This window comes from Dama dama, chromosome 14 (genome assembly GCF_033118175.1).
Source record: "Dama dama isolate Ldn47 chromosome 14, ASM3311817v1, whole genome shotgun sequence".
Taxonomy (NCBI): domain Eukaryota; kingdom Metazoa; phylum Chordata; class Mammalia; order Artiodactyla; family Cervidae; genus Dama; species Dama dama.
In genome coordinates this window covers 30,302,900-30,327,407 of record NC_083694.1, presented here as the reverse complement: position 1 = coordinate 30,327,407, position 24,508 = coordinate 30,302,900, and the positions used below count along the sequence as shown (strand labels likewise).

At 37.0% G+C, this 24,508-nt stretch overlaps 3 protein-coding genes across 3 annotated transcripts in view; 1 reads left to right on the top strand and 2 right to left on the bottom strand.

Moving 5' to 3' along the window:
- Nucleotides 1-4,255, top strand: part of SPMIP3 (sperm microtubule inner protein 3) — a 38,536-nt gene extending 34,281 nt beyond the window's left edge. Inside the window, exon 5 of the mRNA XM_061160221.1 lies at nt 4,164-4,255. Coding sequence (XP_061016204.1) covers nt 4,164-4,255 — 92 coding nt within the window. The remainder of the gene's footprint in view (nt 1-4,163) is intronic.
- A 1,063-nt stretch (nt 4,256-5,318) lies between these two features.
- On the bottom strand, nt 5,319-5,656 carry LOC133069102 (large ribosomal subunit protein eL43-like). The gene has a single exon (XM_061160222.1). The coding sequence runs from the start codon at nt 5,639-5,641 to the stop codon at nt 5,363-5,365; it is 279 nt and encodes a 92-aa protein (XP_061016205.1). The 5' UTR covers nt 5,642-5,656; the 3' UTR covers nt 5,319-5,362.
- A 1,510-nt stretch (nt 5,657-7,166) lies between these two features.
- The window catches only part of ADSS2 (adenylosuccinate synthase 2), a 32,988-nt gene continuing 15,646 nt past the window's right edge, over nt 7,167-24,508 (bottom strand). Inside the window, exons 4-13 of the mRNA XM_061160220.1 lie at nt 23,565-23,615; nt 22,606-22,672; nt 22,214-22,321; nt 21,117-21,198; nt 18,285-18,411; nt 16,944-17,098; nt 14,858-14,982; nt 13,523-13,620; nt 9,631-9,780; nt 7,167-8,312 (exon numbers count right to left, since the gene is read on the bottom strand). Coding sequence (XP_061016203.1) covers nt 8,260-8,312; nt 9,631-9,780; nt 13,523-13,620; nt 14,858-14,982; nt 16,944-17,098; nt 18,285-18,411; nt 21,117-21,198; nt 22,214-22,321; nt 22,606-22,672; nt 23,565-23,615 — 1,016 coding nt within the window. The 3' untranslated portion in view covers nt 7,167-8,259. The remainder of the gene's footprint in view (nt 8,313-9,630; nt 9,781-13,522; nt 13,621-14,857; nt 14,983-16,943; nt 17,099-18,284; nt 18,412-21,116; nt 21,199-22,213; nt 22,322-22,605; nt 22,673-23,564; nt 23,616-24,508) is intronic.

Genomic DNA, 24,508 nt, shown 5'->3' with positions numbered 1-24,508 from the left:
CCCAACTGCCTGCATGCAGTTATTTTTAGTTTTTTCTCATTTCTCTGTATTAATATTTTGTTACTGGAGAAGTTTTTCTAGGTGTAAGCATTATAGCACTGCAGCAAAGGGTCCCAGGTCCCCAGTCTGCCTAGTAGCAGCACACAGTGCATGCGTCTCTGCGTGCTAAGTCACTTCAGTCGTGTCCGACTCTATGCGACACCACGGACCGTAGCCTGCCAGGCTCCTCTGTCCACAGGATACTTCAGCAAGAATACTGGAGTAGGTTGCCATGCTCTCCTTCAGAGAATCTTCCCGACCCAAAGATTGAACCCGTGTCTCCTGCATTGGCAGGTAGGTTCTTTATCACTAGCACCACCTTAAAGGCAGAGGAACCAGAAATCAAATTGCCAACATCCGCTGGATCATCGAAAAAGCAAACGAGTTCCAGAAAAACACCTATTTCTGCTTTATTGACTATGCCAAAGCCTTTGACTGTGTGCATCACAATAAATGGTGGGAAATTCTGAAAGAGATGGGAATACCAGACCACCTGACCTGCTTCTTAAGAAATCTGTATGCAGATCAGGAAGCAACAGTTAGAACTGGACATAAAACAACAGACTGGTTCCAAATAGGAAAAGGAGTATGTCAAGGCTGTATATTTTCACTGTGCTTATTTAACTTATATGCGTCATGAGAAATGTTGGGCTAGATGAAGCACAAGCTGAAATCAAGATTGTTGGGAGAAATATCAATTACCTCACATATGCAGATGCTGCTGTTACTAAGTTGCTTCAGTTGTGTCCGACTCTGTGCGACCCCATAGACGGCAGCCCACCAGGCTCCCCTGTCCCTGGGATTCTCCAGGCAAGAACACTGGAGTGGGTTGCCATTTCCTTCTCCAACGCATGAAAGTGGAAGGTGAAAACTGAAAGTGAAGTCGCTCAGTCGTGTCCGACCCTTAGCGACCCCATGGACAGCAGCCTACCAGACTCCTCCATCCATGGGATTTTCCAGGCAAGAGTACTGGAGTGGGGTGCCGTTGCCTTCTCCATATGCAGATGACACCACCCTTAATGGCAGAAAGTGAAGAAGTAAAGAGCCTCTTGATGAAAGTGAAAGAAGAGAGTGAAAAAGTTGGCTTAAAGCTCAATATTCAGAAAACTAAGATTATGGCATCCAGTTCCATCACTTCATGGCAAATAGATGGGGAAACAGTGGAAACAGTGGCAGGCTTTATTTTGGGGGGCTCCAAAATCACTGCAGATGGCGACTGCAGCCATGAAATTAAGACGCTTACTCCTTGGAAGGAAAGTTATGACCAACCTAGACAGCACATTAAAAAGCAGAGACATTACTTTGCCAACAAAAGTCCATCTAGTCAAGGCTATGGTTTTTCTAGTAGTCACAAATAGATGTGAGAGTTGGACTATAAAGAAAGGTGAGCACCGAAGAATTGATGCTTTTGAGCTGTGGTGTTGGAGAAGACTCTTGAGAGTCCCTTAGACTGCAAGGAAATTCAACCAGTCCATCCTAAAGGAGATCAGTCCTGAGTGTTCATTGGAGGGACTGATGTTGAAGCTCAAACTCCAATACTTTGGCCAAAGAGCTGACTCATTTGTAAAGACCCTGATGCTGGGAAAGATTGAAGGCAGGAGGAGAAGGGGACGACAGAGGATGAGATGGTTGGATGGCATCACCAACTCAATGGACATGAGTTTGGGTAAACTCTGGGAGTTGGAGATGGACAGGGAGGCCTGGTGTGCTGCAGTCCATGGGGTTGCAGAGTCGAACACAACTGAGCGACTGAACTGAACTGAACCATCTTACATGGATTTTAGAGATACTTAGGTGGCAATTATTTTATAAACAACTATCAGGCAGGCAAAGGGCTGGTTTGCAAGAGACCTAACAGAGAATTATTACGAAGCTGAGCACTGATTGAATTGAGCTTTTGTTTAATTCAAGAAACTGACTCCTTGAAGGAGTGTTTGGGGGAAGGCCTTTCACAGAATAAGAGAAAGTACTATTACAGTGTTTATCAAGGTGTAAGACTGTTTTTAAATCTTATCCATTTGACTAGTCTTTGTCATCAGAGTTTAAGGGCCAAGTTCATGTCTAGATTAGCAATTTGCATTTCATGTTCAGTTCTTACCTCTTATTTGGGAACAGTTGAAGAACAGATTATATACAGACCATGACAGATTATGGTTATTAGCTAAGAAATTCCTCCTCAGTAAAAGTTCTTTCTCAGAACACAGGGGTTCATTTATTTGGGAAATATTTATTAAGCATTGACTATGTGCAAGACACAGTAGAAGAGAAGATTCTGTTCTCAGGGAATCTATAGCCTGGGAGGGTGAGATGGCCCCTCAGATGAAAGTTGCACTTGTTTTATGCACCTTGGTGCCAAATAATTAAAAAACCTCATTCTTCCAAAATAAAATATATTCTTTTCATAGCAGTGTGACCCTTAGATTCTGACCTTCAGTTTTCTCACATGCAAAAAGGATAAAAATAGTATCTACCTAACAGAACTGAGATACCCATATAAATAATGTAGCATCGTGCCTGTACATAACATTAAGAAACCTCCAAAACTGTTAGCTATTACTAATAATCAAGGACAAACATGTGCCACAATAAAAGTTTGTTTTTAAAAAAACCTAATACACTGGAATGACATCTTTCACTGGGATTAATTTCTAAAACTAGGGCATAAAGTAATAATCATATATAATCAAGGTTATCCTTTAAAATTTAATTGCCCAAAGTGATAATATTAAATAATACTAAATTATTAAGTCATTTGGAATACATGGGATTCTTCAGCAAGTTGGTTACATTTTCTCTGTGGTTCTCAACTAATTTTTCACTTCATTTTTCAGCAATGAATTTCAAAGCAGTCATCACACACAAATTCACATGAACAATAATTCAACTTTTGTCAAATGATATAGAAATCTAAAAAATCATTTCACAGTTCTTTCCATAGTATTCCCCACCCCCAAATTTGTATAGGATATTTCAGACTTGATAGCACCCACTGTCAGAAGGCATATATATGCACTAAGTGGAATAGCAGGAGAAATCCTCCCAAAATATTGCTGTGTTCTTAAAACATTTACTGTCGAATTTACCTGGTTAAATGTATCTAATTCAGCTCCATAATTCTCATAACAAAGATCACTAAGGCTATCAAGTAGGATTCCTAACACTTCTAAACATCATTAATATATTTCCCTGGTATACAATGTAATCCTTAAGGTCAGAGTTATTATTTAATCCAATAGTAAGCTTTGAGAAGTCATATGGTTACCAACTACAGACAGCATCACATTTAGTTAAATCTGATTTTTACAATCTTCCAACTATATTTCCTGAGTAAATGAAATGTTATTCATTCTTAATATTAAAACTGTTTATTTCTTTAAATGCTGTTGAAGTGCTATGGAAGGTGGAGAGAACAATGAAAAGATTAGGGACTTTGGGGCCTGCTAATTCTGGGTCAAATGTGGGCTCCTCCTCTCCCAAGTCCTGTAAACTCAGGAAAGTTCATTGATCTCTTTGAGGTAGTGATAGTATCAGTTGGCCTCTGAGGATCTGTGAATTTTAGGGTTAACCCTAAGTAAAACACCTAACAGGGAATAGCACTATACCTGATAAAGTTTTGTTACACTATCATTGAAACAGTTTAGTCTTTGGTCCATTAGGTGTAGATGCAATGATTGCAGTATCCAACCCAAACTCCTTGAACCCATACCTTTAGGTAAGCAGAAATGCTGGTGATTGTAGACAAGGGAATATAAAAGATGAGGGCACTTCAGTGGGTCTGAATTTAGGGATGGTAACTACATTTTGATACAAACATGATACAAAATGACCTATTAGGGCTTAAAGGGTGAAGCAGGTATCTAGAATTAGAATGTAAGAATACAAACTTATGCAATTTATTTCATTTTATTTACATTTTGGAATAATCTAATCACACACCTCAATCAGAGATTGAACCACAAAAACAACCTTTTGATTAAGCCCTTTTCCCCCCACATCTTTTAAATATATTCCTTTGTTTTAAACCTTATAAATCACTTTGTTATTGCACACAATTGTTCCTGAAAAGATAGTGTGTTAAAACTGAGTAGTTTTAAAATAAATCATTAATTTCTTTTATTTTCCAGATTGGGCCCGGAAATTAGGCACAGTTTCATCGAATCCTAGACCACTCAATTCACTGCCAGAGCACTACTGTTGTGAAGGGAGGTGGCTTTGAAAGAAAGGCTTTTAAACTAAAGTAACCATGGCATTTTGAACAAAACATTTGGCATTCTTAAGTGGCTCCTTTAGACTAAAATAATGGTTAGCAGAACTACTTTTAAGTGTGTATCCTGATGGCTACAATCCTAAAAATATTTACACATTGCAAATTCTCTTCTACTCAGTTGGTCAGTCTAGGGCAGGGAATCAAGATCAGCCTTAAGAGTTTGTAACCTGTTCTTAAGGCCCCACTACCAGTCTTGTTGCTAATGTCGCCAAACCATCTCACATTTAGTCCAGTGGTTACATGTGGGACCAGTTAAGGAGATAATTGCATCTGTTCAATAACTGCAACACTGTTAGGAAAAAAAAAAGAGAGAGAGAGAAGAACCTAAAGATATTGCCAAGGAGGAAGATTCCTGGCATCAGAGACCCTGAAGGTGCTTTGGATGCAGAACCCAGTATGGCAGAGGGCTACAGTGAGAGGATTAACTTAAAGTCTCCATACAGAAGAATTAACATCCCTATACTGACAAGAAAGCCTGACAACCAGTCACCAGCTCCCTAGGCAAAACGATAGAGGTTCTCTAAAGAAATGCTCCCAAAGAAAAGAATCTTCATTCTATTCTCTAGGGACTCCCCAAGCATAGTAGTTGGTCCCCTACTCATCACCCCAAAGTAGTCTACCAGTTAATAAACTACCCCCAAGAACAGTTATATACATACATATATATATGTATATATACACACACATGTATTAATATACATACATCTCCATTGCCTTAGTCTTAAGTTGTGAAGTAATAAATCAGGTCCATCATCTAACTAATAAGCATGCCAGAGACAAAATGATAAACACTGGAGGTATTTTCCAAAGAAATATTTCACAGAACTTAAGACAAGAATCCTCCCAAATGAAAGCTTTGCTTATCTTTCTACTGGTTGTCAGTGGTCTATTTGTTGCAGTTTGTTGTGTTTTAGGGACATATGTTGACTTTTTCCAAACTTTTACTTTTCTCAGTTGTTTTTTAAAAATTTTGTCTAGTGTTTTTATTTTTATTTTTTTGTTACATAAATTAACCCATTTATTATAGGCTAGTAACATTATCAAATGGTGGTGCTTCTACTGGTCCTTCAATTCCTTCAGTCTTCTGATGGCAGACTTTACTGTGACAGCAGAAGTGGTGTTGTAGGTCCAGGCACCACCAGCTACTGTTTTCATGCAGGAACCACAGTGCCAAATGCCCACAGCTCTTCTCTTCATCTTGGTTTTGCCACAGAAGGAGCAGGTATACTTGGCGTGCTGGCTGATTTCAATTTTCTTCACCATTTTCCTGAGGGAGGCACCATAACGGGTCCCGTATTTGCTCACGATTTCGACCTTCTTGGTGCGTTTCACCATGTTAACGCAACCTAGATCCGAGCCCAAGAGGCTGTTTAGTGTTTTTAAAATTTTACTCTGGTCAAATCTGTACATTATTTTCTTTAGGGTTTCCAAGTTTCCTGTTTTTCTTTAGAAGGCCCTAAGAGTATATATTTTCTGGTATTACTTTTATTACTTAAAACTTTAATTTTTATTCTATTATAAATTTCTATTCTATGTTGAGATTGTTTTGCTATCATTCTTTTTAATGTACTCTTTAAAAAAAAAAAAAATAATGTATTCTTTTCCCAGTGAAATGGAGTGCTTACATTATGTTCCCACATATGTTGCATCTATTTCTGGAATGTCTAGTCCACTTCCCTTACATATCTGTTCTTTCCCATGACAGTATCACATACTTTGATTTTAGTAGCTTTATACCACTTTAATATCTGGTGAGTAAAAAACCTCCTCTCTCAACACATTCCTTTTTCAAAAATATCTTAGACATTCTTACATATTCATTTTTTCACCTAAGCTTCAATAACTTTTCTCCAGTTACAAGGAACACCATGGTGATTCTGATTGGAATGGCATTAAATTCATATACTCATTTGTGAAGGAAAGGCATCCCCATTTAACTGTATTAATATATATAAACATACATACTAGACAGGTCCTCTCCACACTGAAGTATCTTGTTAGTCCTCATAGAAAACACGGTTTGGTTGTTTGGCTTTACCCTCCTCTGGTTTTTCCTGCCAGCCTAAGTGGCCTCACCAGTCCCTCGCTATTTTGTTCAGTTGCTCAAACTTCCCAAATTATTTCGAGCCTCTGGGTCTTTGCACATTGACTACTTTGTACTCCAGCCACTTATCTTTCTGGTCCGTTTAAATGCTGTATCTACTAAGGGCCTTCTCTGACCTTTTCCAAATTTAGATTAGGTTCTCCTGCACTGCACTCCGGTACTTTTCCATCCTAGCATATGTTTGTTTAGCATGCTCTCCCCACTACAATAAACTTTAGGAAGACTGTCTACTTATCACATACCTAATACCTAGCACATATACTTGATCAACAAAGATTATTTTAATACAGTTGCCTATAATTTTAAAAACTTAACTGTACCTGAAGAACATATCCTCTCAACCAATTTAATTAGTAACAGCTCACTTTTTTTTTTTTTTAACTTTTTGGCTGCACTGCGCAGCAAGTGGCATCTTAGTTCCCTGACCAGACATTGAACCCACACCCACTGCCGTAGAAACGCAGAATCGCTGGACCACAAGGGAAGTCCCCAAACAGGTCACTTTATTTGCTTCTGGACCATTACTAAAAACACGTTTTAATAATGTGATGCTTATAGCCAAGATAACGGACTCTAAAAACTATTAATAAAAATACACTTAGTAAAGATAAAAGACACTTAGATCCTTTCAGAGATTCTGTTGCCCAGTTTTCCTCACTGTACCCCACAGACTACAAAGGTAAAACTCTGTCTTATACGTACTAGTAGTATTACTATTATTTCTCTTATCAGAACAAAAACACAATACACAAAACATACTAGAAATAGTTGGGTTTTTTTTAATCAGCTATTGATGGTATAATAAAATAAATTTAAGTGGCACCTAATTTAAACATTTAAAATAGTTCATTGAAGGATGATCTACAATGCAGTATGGTAAGCCAAACAGTCAAAATAACACCTTTTTTTTTTTTGCAAGAAAGAAGAAATAAAGGTATGATCAAAATTATGACCAACAAGTTGGTTTCATTTGGACACTTACAGATGACTCTGTAGGCATACTGGCAGGCACGATGTTCAAATATCAACCCATTTGACTTTAGAAATAATGGTAAGAAAGCTATACATTTCAGAATTAATGTCTGAAATTAAAGAAAAATATCCACCAAATATCACAACAGATCTTTTAATGACTAAGTTTTCTAACAATACAATTGTTATTTTAGGGAACACTTTTTTCTTTCTTTGAACATTTAGCTAAATGTTCAATATGTTAAATAATTTACACACGAGAAATAAGCTTTGTGTTCTGTACAAATTAGAGGACTCATGAATATAATCCCCTCCCATCACCAAAGCTCAAATTTGCAATGGTCTCAGCAGAAAATAAACAGTTCACAATTTAAACAGAATTTATAGCATTACAAAAATTTACAGGACTCCTCTCTTATCATTTTCTCTCGAACAACAAAGGTTACAGTGACAGAAATGAATGATCAGAATGTAAAAATATTTGTGCAAAACTGCATTAATTGTTCTTACCATTCAACAGAGGTAAAACCTATGAACACACAACAACAACAATGAAGAAAAACTACACTGAAAGTAATTCTATTTTAGATTTCAAACAACATTGATTATATTATTACTAAACATTAAAAGAAAACATGGCACCATGAGCAGCAGGAGCAACAAATGATTCGGCAATTATGCCAGCTAAGAAAGCTGACACTGGAAAATGCCAAAGTATCTCCACACCAGCCATCCATCTCAAAAGACTGGAAACAACTGTACGGCTTAAAACTCACTTCAATGTCTTTATTCTTGGAATTTGTAGATCATAAATGACATATTTAAGAAAGTCCTTTCCCCGCCTCTCCAGGAGTGTTTCTTGCATCACTGGAAAACCTTAAAAGAGCTGAATCATAGATTCTCTGGATTTACCTACACCAATCCATTTAACTGGGAGGGAGAAAAAGTATAAGAATAGTATTAATCCATGTATAATGTTCAATCTTTGGGATTAACAGATCCCCCACTTTTCTCAGTGTCACCATTGTGACATTCCCCCCATGTCTTTTCCTATCTTTCCCCTCTATTAGCAGATTATGCCAATTTCTAAACAGAATGTGCAGTCAACATCCAGGACAGGGTAGTATGCCTTAAAATTTTCCTGTTTTAATTGTACAATATTTACAACTGTTCAGTTCCTAGTGATTAGTAAAATACTGGCCCAAACCATTAGCGACCTAAAAACCTTTAATCAAATTCCTAATTAACTAGAAAAGATAGGCATCTTTAATAAATGGATGACAGTAAGAGGACACTGAAGTGACACTGTAACTTCTATATCTCACAAAAACTAGAAATATCTGGAAGAGAATACTGTTTTAATTTGCACAGCCTGAGAATCTGGCTACTGTACCAGTCTAGGGGAATCTCTCCTCATGGACACTACATGGGCAAACCTTTATGGCATTTTACAGATGTCATTGTTAAACTAACTGCTTTTTATATTTCAAAAGACGTTGACTAAGTACAATGAGCAAACATGCTTACAAGATTTAATATCAAGCTGGGAGACACAGCTAGCCATATGGAAAACAAGATTCATGTTTGGAGATGAACCACAAATATAATCAACAATATAAAATCAGGTTAAGTGCATAATAGATTTTATACAGAGGATATTTTCCACTCTACCTTTTGTCTCTGAAATCTCCAACAGTACCAAAGGAAAAAAAGCAATGTTTTAAAAGAGAGATTTCACAAACTAGTTCATAGCCATAATTTAGTTATGTCTCACTCCTTGGCCAGCTTACTTTTTTTTTTAAATAAAGAAGTTTTACTCTTTATTCTTTCATTTTTTTCAAGTTGGATTTCCTATTTTCTGCATCTATTATTTCCTAATATCTAGTCAAGAAACTTCACCAACTCTCAAGGGTAGCTTAACCTCAAGTGGAAAAAAAATCACAAACCAGTTTTGATGGTGGTAAAGACACAAGGATTTATTATTAAGAGGGAGAAAGGAATAAGAATGAATGTCATAGGGCAAAAAGAAAAAAAAAAAAGACTAACAGAATTAAAAACAGGGTCAAAAAGGGTGAGAGGTAATATATTGTCTTGAGGCATGTGAAGGATTAGAGAAAGATATTTTATCTTTTCCTGGGCATCTGTGCAACTCATAAGCACTCTACAGAGAAATAACTGTTTTTTATCCTATTTCAAAGATAGCTGAAATCAAAAGTAGAAAAAATAGTTGTTCATAAAGTATATTTACCTGGAATTTGAAGTTCATCTTCAATAAATCGAACATAGTTTTGTGCATTAATAGGTAGTTCCTTAAAAGTCCTTGCATTTGATATGTCTGTGTTCCATCCTGGGAGAGTCTTATACTGAACTTCAACTTTATTTAAGACTTCTTGGTTTGCTGAAAGTTAAAGAATAAATATATTTGCCCATGGTGTACACTGTCTATTGTCAAATGAGTTTTTAATACATCATAGGTTCACAATCTCTTACACTGGAGCCAGGTAATGTTTTGAAATTTATAATTTTTCAGAATTTAGGGAGGTAGAAAAGTACACCATCTAGTATTTCATAATCAAACATATTTTTGCAGGAATAGGATTATTCACTCTAAGTGGGTAGTATTATTAATTCTAACATCAGTTCAAGTCAGGTTTTCCTGTCAAATGAGTTTTGGTGCTAAACTTAACAGCTTTCAGTTTTCAGAGCTTTTTAGACTTCCATACTATGGACTGGGGGCTATGGATCTGTATAATGGCAGCAATGTCACAGAAAGAAGGCTTGCATACGTGCTCTCATGTGGGAAATCCTCTATTGTTTTTGTGACTGTATACAAAGACTTAGCAGGAAAATTTCTTCATTATCTCACCTAACCAGTTTCTCCATATTCCCTAATAGAAGCCGAAAATGTACTAAAACAAGAATAGTGTCTTTGACTGGAGGTAGTATGGTGGATGCTATGGTACACTGTCCAGACTTCCCTCTTCAGGACTCACACGCTAATTCCCCAGCTACGGGAGTACTGCCTGCTGAGAACGCACAGTTCAGAATCTCCTCAGCTGTCTCCCAGGAGCAGCCCATACCGACTAATCAAAATGGGGATACGAAGGACCTGCCTATTTACCTTAACTTGGGACTACTCTGGAGGACTAGTCTAGTCCCAGAGTTCCCCATGGGACCAACTGAGGGTTTTTCATGGAACTTCTTGGCAGTTCAACTTCTGCTTAATCCTACTTCTTCTCTCCCCCTCCGTTACAGACATTCTTGCTCAGAGCGCTTGCAAACAAACTACCTACACGTACATCTCTGTATCACAGTCTGTTTCCCAGGGAACCAAAAGTAAGACAACTGGTGCCAGGAGTGGTCTGAGGAAGAAGGCTCTAGAATGGGATCTTGAAGCTGGGTCACTGGCCAGCTGGCTGGCAATGAGGACGACTGCTAGTGGTAGAGAGAGTACAGTCTTTGGCATGTTCTAGTTTACAACTGTCCACGGGAGGTGAACTGGGATGCCGTGGTGGGAAGTAAAGCACTGGCAATGAGCAGAAGGGAAACTGGGATTGAACGGCTCTAGATGGACACCGTTCATGAACTGGACAAAGACAATGAAAGGGTAATGAAAACACCTAGAGAGAATCTCATCGCCTACAGCAGAGAGCAGAAAGAGCTGAGGATCAGGCTTAGGACTCAATCATACAGATGGCAGAGCTCCAGAGAAAGCTGAACACTCAAATCCAGCAAATCTGCTACAAGGCCAGATCCTGTTTGAGAAAAAACTGGAACCCTGAGACTTTTGAGACATCTGGCTGAATCTTTCTATAGATTCGCTGATGGCCTGCAGAATGGCTGAGGCTTCCCTTGGCTTGAGGATGATGCAGAAGCCTCTCAGGGCCTCCTCTCCTGACATGCAAACATAAGTTGGCCAAGGAGTCACAGGGTCTGCTAAAGGAGGAGAGGAAATATATTCTGAAGGATCTGTAGGACTGAGTCAATATGTACCAGTAGGAGCAAAAGGAGTATGTACAGAACTGGATCCTAGAGGTACAGGATGAAAGGATTCTGCAAGTGGTGGAATAAAACGTTTAATAAGAGAATATATGGATACGAGAGTTCTCTCCTATGATCCATGACACAATGAAAATGTATCATGCTAGGAATGTTTGTGGACACTTAGAGAAAGTGATGAACCACACTAAGTCGCACTGCTTGTGACAGACCACAGAGAATCAAGAGACTCAGGGAGGCTTCTCCTTTCAGTCATGATGGAGCATATGGTTCTAGATGAACTTTTCTAGCATGCTGCTGCTGCTAAGTCGCTTCAGTCGTGTCCAACTCTGTGCGACCCCATAGATGGCAGCCCACCAGGCTCCCCCGTCCCTGGGATTCTCCAGGCAAGAACACTGGAGTGGGTTGCCATTGCCTTCTCCAATGCATGAAAGTGAAAAGTGAAAGTGAAGTCACTCAGTCGTGTCCAACTTGTAGTGACCCCATGGACTGCAGCCCACCAGGCTCCTCCGTCCATGGGATTTTCCAGGCAAGAGTACTGGAGTGGGTTGCCATTGCCTTCTCCGTTTTCTAGCATAAATAACTGTAAAACTGGACGAAATACATGACAACTCTTTCCAGGCAGTGGTCAATAGGTAATACAAACTGTGGTCTCTGAGAGGAAGAAAACTCAAGCAATTCCTGAAACTACTTAACTTTCTGCCAGGGACAATTTCTTGATCAAGGAAAGTCAGGACACTGGAGTCAGTAGGGAATGGGGGTCCCACTGACCTGAGAACATAGATATCAGATTTCAGGAAAGCTGAAGCAGCTAGAATCATCAAGGGCAAGCATCTGAGAGGAGAGAGCTATAGAGAGGGTATTCCTCCCCCAGAAATGGGTATGAAGGTACCATGGCTAAAGCTCAACCATACACGCATGGTCCCATGAGAGGCTTATCAGATAGCAGCTGTCACATAGCTGAGTGGGACAAAGATTCTAGAGGTCAAGCAGTGCTGGTGAAAGGGAAGGGACAGGGTACAATGGAGCTCCAGCACTGCCACGTTGGAAAGATCTCTTTATACCTTGTTAACTCTCCTGGCATCCAGCTGAGACAACAGAAAGATTGTTCACTAAAAGTAAAAACCAAACTTTAGCTTCAAATCTACTACAGACTCTCCCTCACCCTGCCCGCTCCCCACCAACCCCCATTCACCCTTCAACAAAGCCTAAAACTAAGTTCTGCCAAGACCCACAGAGATAATTTGGAGACTGTCTCACACTAGGTTAGAGAGATTTGGGAAACACCTTGCACTCTCCATATACTATACGAACAAAGTATTAAAAAACCAAGCTATACGAGGTTCAGGATGATAAGACAGTAATTCAACTGTCCCCTAAAACAAGAACCAATGCTCTTCAGAGTAAGGTAACAGAATCCAAGTCTCTACAACATATTATGCACAATATTCAACCAAAAGTCATGAGACACAGACACAGTGATTCACAATCAAGGAAAAGAATAGTCAGAAGAAACCAAACTGGAGATGGCCCAGATGTCAGCTAACAAATAATGACTTTAAACATGCTTCTAAGAACTCGCAGTTCTCAATTCCCAAGGACTGGTCAAAAACCTACCAGTCTACCAAGTTCCACTTAGCTAGTCAATATTCCTTCATTTGACATATTCTTAGTCTTCCAGGATGACTAAACAATTTAACAGTTTCTATTTCTGGAAAATGGAAACATTTTTGGAACTTCCTGAGTAACTGAAGAACTCATATAACTAAAGATATGCCTGAAGAAACCCATTAGCTCTAGTAGGCTCTTTTGTCCTATCTCACATTTCTCAAGGAATGCCTACAGAGAGGTTACTTTCAGAGTAGCGAAGAGTAGGGAAGATAAGATTCGGGAGCAGCGTAACTGGGCCCAGTGGTACCCTGTCTCTTCTTTCCCGTTTCAAGTGTGAACATAAGCTTGTCATGACACAGCACCCAAATCCACAGCAACTATGAAACAAATGCTGTGAGTATACTTGCACTATTCCCAAAGGGCATTTCAAGTCTGTGGCTATATGTCATAAATTATACAGAAGAGTTTTATGAATTGCTCTGATACATACACCTAATAATACTCTTTAGACACAGCCTAAAAAAGAATACCTGGAAAATGAGGTATAATTTCACCATCTAACTTGTATGCAACTCCAACTTTGATTTCTGTAAACATGTCCAAAATATCCAATTTGGTAAGTGCCAACCTAATTTTGGAAGAAAAGGAGATGTTAACAACTTGATGAAGAAGTAAAGGAGAATTCATACAAAGCTAAAAGTTCCAAAGCAATTCTGAAAACTGGTTAGAATTATATTTTAAAGCACACCACACATAAAACACTACAGGGCAATACATGGATATATTTTCCTCTATTAAAAACAATGACTTAACTGATCTACTAGTGAGTCACTTTTCTAATAACTGCAACAGATCTTCACTGATTGATAGACCCACATCCTCTCGCTTAGTTTCTCAGGATCAACTAATACATATCCAGAGAGGGCTGCCTGGAGCAAAGGATGCATTCTGTGGCTGACACAGCAAAACTGACTGTTCCACGTGAATGACAAGATACATGTACGATATATACACGTATGCGATCAATCCTCATTTCTTCACTCTCCTTTAACACTACCCTTCTGGTCAGAAATTGTCAAAGGAGAGGGAGGATCTCTTCATAACACATCAAATTCTCCCAATAAATTGACTGGAAAACAGTTTTCTAGGAAAATCTATAGAAATGAGATAAAACACTAGGTCTGAGATTCTTGCCTACAGATTATTTTTTTATCCTTTACTCTAATATTTGCTAAAAGTTAAGCCTGAATAACACAAACATGAATACATTTTCACATTTATTATGTGTAAGCATCAGTATTAATAGCAACTTTTACTGGGCATTTTTAGTGTGCCAGGCAGCATGCTATATACTCTCATCTAGATTTCAAAATACCCCTGTGATGTAGATAGTACTATTATTTAGATTTTAAAGATGTTGAAAAAGGCACAGAAAGATTAACTTACCCACAGTCACACAGCATAATGTATGGATCTGATATTTGAATCCAGAAGTCGGATGTCAATCAAGCCTATCCACTAAATCAGTTACATTGCCTCCCCTCTGACAAACATACTCTATGTTGCTCCATCTGTCTACCTACTCACCTTTCTACCTGCCTGTCTTACTTCCCTCTAAACTTATATGCATGTAAGAGTATCACGATTTTCTCTCCCAACCTTGGATGTCTAGGGAGAAAAACTAGGGTCTCTCTCCTTATGCACCCCTCCCCTGTATTTTGGTCCACTTCTGAACTGCAATTTCATTTGGAGTCTAAAGAGTGAAATTTTTGTATTAGTGCACTACCTCAAGTTTGCACTCCACAAAATTTAACCTGTGGTCATGAATTGTCATTTATGAAATAAGTGTTTCTAAGAATACTCACGCGGTAAATCCATTAATCATATGAGCATATTTGAGCAAAACAAGGTCCAACCAGCCACATCTTCTTTTCCTTCCTGTCGTTACACCAAACTCTCTACCCCTTGTTTGTAATAATTCTCCAATTTCCTAAAGAACAGAAAATAAAACTTTAGGATTAGAATACCAACACTCTAAATCCAGTAGATCATATAACAAGGCATAAAGTTTCTTAGAGATAAACGTCTTTCAGAAAAAATAAGTTGGAAGGAACAATTTCACAGAGATAGATTTTATGTGAAGGAGGCATTATTTGAAGTACATCCACTTTTGCCTTTATTTTTTAACCACTATTTTAAGACCAACCTTTTTTTTTTTTTTCCCAGTGGGTTTTGTCATACATTGATATGAATCAGCCATGGATTTACATGTATTCCCAATCCCGATCCCCCCTCCCACCTCCCTCTCCACCCGATTCCTCTGGGTCTTCCCAGTGCACCAGGCCGGAGCACTTGTCTCGTGCATCCCACCTGGGCTGGTGATCTGTTTCACCATAGATAGTATACATGCTGTTCTTTTGAAATATCCCACCCTCACCTTCTCCCACAGAGTTCAAAAGTCTGTTCTGTATTTCTGTGTCTCTTTTTCCGTCCCGCACACAGGGTTATCGTTATCACCTTTCTAAATTCCATATATATGTGTTAGTATGCTGTAATGTTCTTTATCTTTCTGGCTTACTTCACTCTGTATAATGGGCTCCAGCTTCATCCATCTCATTAGGACTGGTTCAAATGAATTCTTTTTAATGGCTGAGTAATATTCCATGGTGTATATGTACCACAGCTTCCTTATCCATTCATCTGCTGATGGGCATCTAGGTTGCTTCCATGTCCTGGCTATTATAAACAGTGCTGCGATGAACATTGGGGTGCACGTGTCTCTTTCAGATCTGGTTTCCTCAGTGTGTATGCCCAGAAGTGGGATTGCTGGGTCATATGGCAGTTCTATTTCCAGTTTTTTAAGAAATCTCCACACTGTTTTCCATAGCGGCTGTACTAGTTTGCATTCCCACCAACAGTGCAAGAGGGTTCCCTTTTCTCCACACCCTCTCCAGCATTTATTGCTTATACACTTTTGGATAGCAGCCATCCTGACTGGCGTGTAATGGTACCTCAAGACCAACCTTTTTTTTACATTATATAGATAACTTCTAAAAATTTGGATTAACATAAAAATTATAAATATTGCATATTAAAAACTAAGCTGCTAATAAGTATTTACTAAAATAGATAAGTTAGGCCCATTTGTTCTAAGAACTATAGTTTGATGATTTTCCTGAAAACCATAAGGCAAATTCCCATCTACTAGTTGTTACCACAATGTCCTTTCGAAGAAAATTAAGGTTCAAAACAATGCTCAAAGTTCTAAGCTACAGCCACTCCCTACAACCTAATTTTCCCGTCTATCATCTATCTATTCCTTAATTTACACCTTTCTGATTAAAGCCATCATTTCATTATCACACATATTCTGATGGAATTACAACTAAAATCCTGCTTTATCAGGTTTGAATTTTAGCCTTGTCTATCTGTGTGGCCTGAGGCAGTTACTTCAGTTCTCCAGGCCTGAGTTTCCCCATATGTAGAATAGGGATGGTAACAGCACCCAGCTCCCAGAGTTGTTGTGAGGATAAAAAGAGCTTCTAAGTTTACAGCAATTAAACAGTGGCTGGCCTGAGGTCACCACAAAGTAAAGAGTGGGCTATGATTAGACAATGTCTGGAGGTCACTTTCCTCAACCTTGACTCCTAATAAGCTCTTGGTGAAAGATACCTGTTATTTTTAAATTCTCCCTCCTCTACTATCTTAATCCCCTTCGTAACCCACCTTCACTTGCCTGCAATTACAGTTACCTTTAAGTGCCCACTAATCTCCCCTTTTGTTGCCAATCTATTGCCACTAACAATAAAGGTATATGTAATTTTCCTTAAAGTTGCGCTGATTAATCTTGCAAATTAAGTGAAATGCATAAAAGACAATAATTCATTAAGAAAAAAGCATGATTTTTCATTTTCAAACTTTTGAATCAGATTTACTGAGAAACAGGCTTACATTGTCTTGTTCTGTAGGAAAGGCACCAATACCAACTCTAGTTGTATAAGCTTTCACAACTCCATACACTTCTCCAACGTTTTGAGGGGGCATACCCAAGCCAGTACATACACCTCCAACTGTACAGTTTGAAGAGGTCACAAAAGGATAAGTTCCTAAAAACAGAAACAAACAGTAAAATATACACAAATGATAGATGTTATTTTTTAAAGTTCTGCATTTGAGTATATTCTAGGTATTTGACAGACTTAAGGAACTACCCTTTCAAAGCCTCGATGTTTTATTCCTGATTCTTTTTGTCTGCAGAGATAAAAACATAGGTGGTTAAGCTTTAGCTGCAGTGCTATACTACAGATGCTCCTTGAGTACATGCAATTACTTGGTTCTGTCCAGGAGGTACTCACCTAATTTAATGCCAAAACTCTGGTGTTATTCTACTATGTAGATTTGTATTTTATACTTTGCTGTTAATTTAAAACAGGAGTAAAGTTATTTTACTCCCTTGCTACGGATACCCCAGCAGCCTGGAGTGACAAGAGTACACTAAGAATTCTGTGGTATTCCACATTCTATGACCTTTTGATCTCTCTTCAGGGAATAAACCCCAGAAATGACAAGAGTAAGCAATGGTGTACTTCCTATCCCCTTCAACCCTGACCCCAAGATCCTCTTCATTCTTGAACTATCCCCTATGCTAATTAGACACTGCTTTCTTTCCAGATTGGACAGGCATATTATGGTATCAAAAATATGTACCTACTGTATAGAAATACACCTTAATTGGCTTACTTGGAGTCAAAAGTCAATGAAATGTTAGTAACAGCTGAGAACAATCAGTCTTATACTGAGAGATCATCTTTAGCTTGAAAGGTCAGCAAAGTTTGAAGATGATAAACATTAAATTTTTAAACTCAGAATCTCTCATCCAGGGAACTCTAATTAACTAATTAAACAGACTTCCATAGATCTTAGGATGTGTATGCTTAGTAACAATGTATACTATTAGCTCTTGATAGTTTTTAAAAGGTTGAATTATAGGTTCTTTCACAGAATTCATCTAATCATCTTTCAGTTCCAAAGAAATACAGTCTGGAATTGCTATAAACCAAGCAACAAAAATCCCATTGACCCAAAGAGTGATTTCATTTTTCTAATGAACTGCAAAACACAAAACATTCCTTTTTTAAAAAAAGGGTTAGGATAAGATGACAAACTTGCATCATTCCTGAATATACAAGCAAAAAAGCCTTATTCTAAAATCCTTTAATGCTAACATTAATTATGCATATCTTAAGCAATTTAGGGCTCAGTTATGCTCCCCGTAGGTTGTATCTCACTTACCAAAATCAATATCTAGTAGTGCTGCATTTGCACCTTCTACCAAGATTTTCTTTGGTGGTCCATGGAGAGCTTCATACAGGAAATAGACTCCATCTCTCACCATTGGTTTAATCCTTTCCATATAACCCTATATACAAAGACAAAAACCAAGTTCGATGTATACTAATAAATTTACAATGTAAACTATCTGAGTAAAAATTACCCAACTTTTGACAGTGAAAACTGACAACTGGAAAGGAGAAAGGGATTGGTGACAATGCTCACCCTATTGCAATATTTGGCATGGCTTTGGTCTCTCATGCTGATTCTCCAGAACCAGAAAAGAGACACTATTTGAAGAGAAGTAGAGATACAATGAAATTCAAAGGTTCTACTTCAACCTCACTGCAAATAATGATAACAATCTTCTGAACTGCCCAGTACTCATACTTCATATACCAGTTTTTAGGAAAATAAAAAGAACTGAATATTGTGCTTTTATATTTTGTAGGTATTAAAAAAGCAGCACTTAAAGAGTCCATATAACCATAAGTGCATTAAAGTCTTTCTCAAAATGTTGTGAAGGCCACCAGTGACATTGCCAAGCAAACGTCAATAATTGATTACTAATATTCTTTTCCCACTGTATTCCATTACAGTAAAATATCTTAGCAGTATTACTAGTAATATCAAATACTAACTCACATAAACATGATAAAACTTTCTCAAAACATGTTTAAAGTATTAATAATACTGCTTAATTCTAGAAATTCAATTAAAAATATAAACAAGAGTTCCCCCAAGGCCTATAGTATAACTGCAATAAAATCTAGTTTCAACCATGTTTAAATGTTTAGCCAGACCAGTATGGAAATTCCAAGATCCACTCATGACTCACTGAGTATGTTATATGTATTGATGGACATATAGTCCCCCTCTGGCTCTAGTCCCCAGTCTCATGCTTCTTCCTGTTTTAGTCCTTTTTTTTTAATGCCTGAAATGACTGTACCATTCATCATGTTCCTTAAAGTCCTGGTTCAACATACAACAGTACCCCCACATATCCTAAGGGAATATGTTCCAAGACCCCCAGGGGATGCCTGAAACCACAGACAATACCAAATTCCACATACACTGTGTTTTCTACTATCCATACATACCTATGATAATATTTAATTTTTAAATGAGGCACAGCAAGAGATGAACAACAATAACCAATAATTAAATAGAACACTTATGACATTATACTATAATAAAAATTATGTAACACACTGCTACACTTTTGCAACAGCAAAACTAGCACAAATTTCTTTTTCCTTCTTTACAATTTCATGGATAGAAGACTTATTCTTACTGTAGGCCTTAGCAACCACAGCATATTTTTCTCTTTCCTTATTAAGTCAAGAACTTTCACTGTATGGTTTCTCTTTGGTGTATCCAAATTGCCAGCATCATTGCTCTTGTACCTTGGGGCCATCAGTAAGTTAAAAGGGTCACTTGAATATAAGCACTGTGATACCAGGACAGTCAATCTGGCAAGTGAAATGGCCAGTGAGCGACTAACAGGCAGGACGCACTGGACAAAGGGATGACTGATGTCTTGGGCAGGATGGAGCAGGACAGCAAGAGGTTTCATCACACTACTCAGAAAGTCTCAAGTTTAAAACTTGAGAGTTGTTTCGCAGCTGACCATAGGAAACTGAAACCACAAAAAGCAAAACCAAGGATAATGGGGGAATACTGTTCATCACCTATTAAAAATCTTCTTACCTAATTCTGGTCATTATTATTCATCTACTTTACATTTATATGGAATATGTATAAAATAGAATTGAAAAGATACACCTTTTATTAGCATGTAAATATTTTCAAGTTGCTACTAATAAATTTAAAATACTTGTTGCATGACAGAATGAAAACAAAGTGGCAGTCCATTCTAAGCAACAATCAATATGCTGAAATCCAAGTAACTAACATTCACACTGTCCCTTGAAGGTCACTTTTTCAAAAGAAATTCAGTGAGTAGGCAGACCTAAGGTCAGCTACAATTCTAAAATGACATATAAGGTATGTAAATTCCTATTCAGTTCTGGAGCTGATGTCATACTTATTCACAGGAAAGAAAGAGTAATAGTCAGACACAAAGGAAGCAGCTGGAAACTCCAAAGATTTTGGAGGAATGGAAGGGTGGAAAGGATAGGCAACTTGATTACTGACTAACTTAGGCACCAACTGTGGTCCTAACCTTTGGTCAATCACCTTCTTTCTAAAGAGCACAGTGCTAAAGAAACTGACCCTTTGGGGTATCAGTCCTAAATGTGCTGGTTAGCTTTAAAAGTTATCATCTCTCACTTGTCCCTTAGTTGATCTATCCTCCAAATGCTTATGAGTGATTTTTATATAATACAAAGTTAGTCCTTTTTTTCTGCTCAAAATTATTGAGTAGCTAACCTTCCTATTACTACATATAAGATCAACACAAGACTTATGATTTAGTTCCTACTTGTCTAACTTTTTGTTACCTCATTCACTGTAGCCTGTCAGGCTCCTTTTCAAGTACTTTGTTCTTGCTCCCTGGTCCCCACTGGATGTTTTGTTAAAGCCACATCATGTAAAGTTACTCAAACATGCCACATCCTTTTAGGCCTGTATACTTTTAGACTTAAAAATACAAACTCACTTTACTAGTTCTTACCTATAATACTTTACACATATCTGTGTGGCACTTATTAACCACATGTTCTTCAATCTTGTTTTTCAGTTCCTAATACAAGACTGAATGAATGAAAGATCTAGATGCTATTTTGGCAAACAAGTTTTAAGAAGAACATTATAAATGTCAGAAAGCATTACCTTGAGTTTTTGTAATTCACCTTCAATGTCTATTTCCAAAGTAGGGTATATAGATTTGTACTGGTTAGCCAGAACTTTGAACCTGAGAAAAAACAGATAAATCAAGACCTTAGCTCTGTTTTAAAATATTCTGAATAATTTCATTCTATTCAAATGATTTCTAGAGTTAAATGGTCTTAATAACAATCCCCAAAATGAAGTTACACTCTGAGAAACAGAATCTAATTAAGGTCAGTCATATGAATAAATGATACATTCAAAATATTTTTTACTGATAGGAATATCAACAATATAATTAAGGTGATGTGTGTGAGGGGCAGGAGGAGCAAGAAATGACTCAAATCTGCAACTGCAAGACTTAAATCTGAATTAATTATATTATACTCTATGAAAGATAAAAGGGAATGGTCTAAAATTATGCTTTTAGGAGAGTCAGCGACAGACATTAGCAACTGGTCTCCAATATTCTCACTAGAGGTGCCCTAACAATGCAGACAAACTGCTGACTGGAAATGGATATAGCAAGTGATCTTTGATGCTCTTATTAGATGAAACCAACTAACTCATCACTGAGTCACCATATAGTTTTCTGATGATTACTAGGTTTCCCATCTACAGTGATTAAATGTCAAGGTGGCATTCTTATTTTTCAAGCTGAGCTTGATACACGTTATTTCACAAGTATCTGATAACCTAATTATTTCTAGGTGAAAAGGACACAACAGTGTCTTTGAACTTGAAAATCTGAGGATCAAGACCCTAGGATATGGAGACCCCACCATAGCACTGTCACATCCCCCCAGAAACATGTCTATATCTCAGTAAAGCATTCTAAATCCCAATCCTTAAATATAATTTTGGCTTTGTCTTTCTGGGGGTACTCATATGATATCGACATCATGTTATTTTCATGAAGTTAATCTCAAATTAAGGACCAATTCAAATGTAATAAAAAATAACTTTAGTATTTCATAAGAAACGAAAAAGCCAACCACCACGAATCAACTAGAATACAGATTTTTATCAATTTGCATATTGAGTTTTAAAAATTCTAAAAATCCATTTGCTCTTTCCATTTCAAAATACAAGATAGTTACCTCTCAGAGAAGCCATCAAAGTCAGAAACAAGATCGCACATCCTGAGTCCACTCCGAGCAGCTTTGGAAGAATAAACTGGGCCAATGCCCTTTTTTGTGGTACCCAAACTTAAAAATAGATCAAAACAAGCTCTGAGTTAGAAAAGAAAGATCCAGTTCTTAATGGTCAGTTGACCACAAAGAATTAAGTTACTATGAGTGTTTTCTGTTTATGCTATTTTCTTTATGTTTATTTTCATGATCTTACTGATTTTCTCTGAAATCTAAACAGGATAGTCTAATAGCTATTTTTCTTAAACTTCTGGCCTAGAATTGAAACAAAAAAACACTAGATATGCTTAAAACTGCACACACACATCCACCCACAAAAACCCACAAAAAACACAACATACTTTTTTCCTGCTTGTTCTTGTCTCTGTTGTTCCTGGATACCATCAGCTGCTTGATGAAAATCAAATACTGAGGGAGAAGAAACAAAATCAGCTGTTAATGAATCAAAAGTAATGTAGGAAAGCAAAATGTATTTTGTTTTAAATTACTTAAGTTACAAATCCCTTCAGCCTAGCTTCTTTATGACAAATACAATCTTAACTGGTATGTTATTATGAAAATATACCTGATCATTCATTCCTATTTATTGCAATCTATCATATTTTTACAAATGAGCCCTTAAGACAGTAATTTTGGAATACCCTACCCTACAATTCTATAAAGCTCAATTTACTGAGATATTCTCTGCATGTTTTAGACTCTAGAAATTTGGGGGTTATGTTGATCATCTCCCTCTTCTCTTCCTCATAAGCTAATAGTGGAGATAATATTAAAAAAAAATCAAATCCCAGAGAAATCAGGAGAGAAGAAAAAAGACAAAGAACAAATAGAAAACAAAGAGTAAATATAAATTCAACCATACCACTAATTAACTATACTAAAAGTAAAGTTTAAATACTCCAATTAAAAGGAACATTATCACAATGAATAAAAAGCAAGGTCCCAATATACTTGTTGACAATAAACAAGCCATAAATATAAAGATATAAATAGGTTAATAATATGTGCAAATAAATGCTCTTTGTATTTTAACATGGCTTATTTTCAAAGAGAAGTAGCAAAGCCTCTTGAAATACTGCTTATTCATTTGATTGGCTAATTCTTTAGAAATAGGTAATCTTAACCTAGTCCTTATCAGAAACAGAAGAAAAAAATTAATAATATTTCATGTACTTGAACTCAATTGTTACAATTCATCCTACTTAGTTTTCAATAAAATTAAAGATCAAATCATCTATTAAACGCTTTCATATTTCTGATAAAAACATGGTTATATATAAATGCACTATATCCCCCTTACCAATATGAGCTCTGTCAGATATGATAAGCCTTTTCTCCCAGCCTTCCAGACCTAGAAGGAAAGGAAGAATAGACAGGCTTAATTGAACATTTGTATAATAATTTTTAAATCTTAATTTCCTTAGAAATACAATGTTTAAAAGTGTTTTTCACTGAAGTAATCATTTTAGTATCTTTTCTTCTGCATAGGAAATATGTTTAACAAGAATTTTCTCATCTATCATTATATAAACTCATTTACAAATTCTATCTTTCTAAATGTTTTGCTCTAAGCTGCTCCAAATTCAAGCCAGCCATAGCCACATAAAATACTTTTAAGCATCCAAAAACACAAATGGTACAAAATATTATTTTGTCAGCAGTGGGGAGTGAGGAGCAGAGCATGGGGAGAATTTTGAGAAAAGGGAGTTAATTTTGGGAATGGTGCCCTTTCCCAAGACAATTACAAAAAATGTGATTAAACAAAATAATAAAATGCTCTCACTATTCTTCCAAAGTACTATCAATTACTGCACTTATTGCACTGAATTATAAGAAGATCTACGTATCTTCCCATTTAAGTGGGAATGCTTGAGAGTAGAGGTCATGAGTTTTCATAGCATTGGGTCTGGCATCCAATAAATGTTCAAAGAAAATCACTGTTGAATGAATAAATAAATGAATTTAAATATTTTTCTTTAAAGACAGAACCTTGGGTTATATGTATTCTAAGGATAAGCCACCAGATACTAATTTTCAAAATTAGTACTTGAATATTAAAAAATTACTTTTGACAATATTCAAAGATTTGTTTTAAAAATATTCCTTATAAAGAAGACATTAAGCCCCCCCCATAGTTGTTGACATGTAAACACATATGTATTCTAATGTTAGCTTAGGCATTATTATAAAGTAAATATTACAAAGAAATTCAGTAAGGTGGAGTCAGCTGGGTTAGGCAGGGCA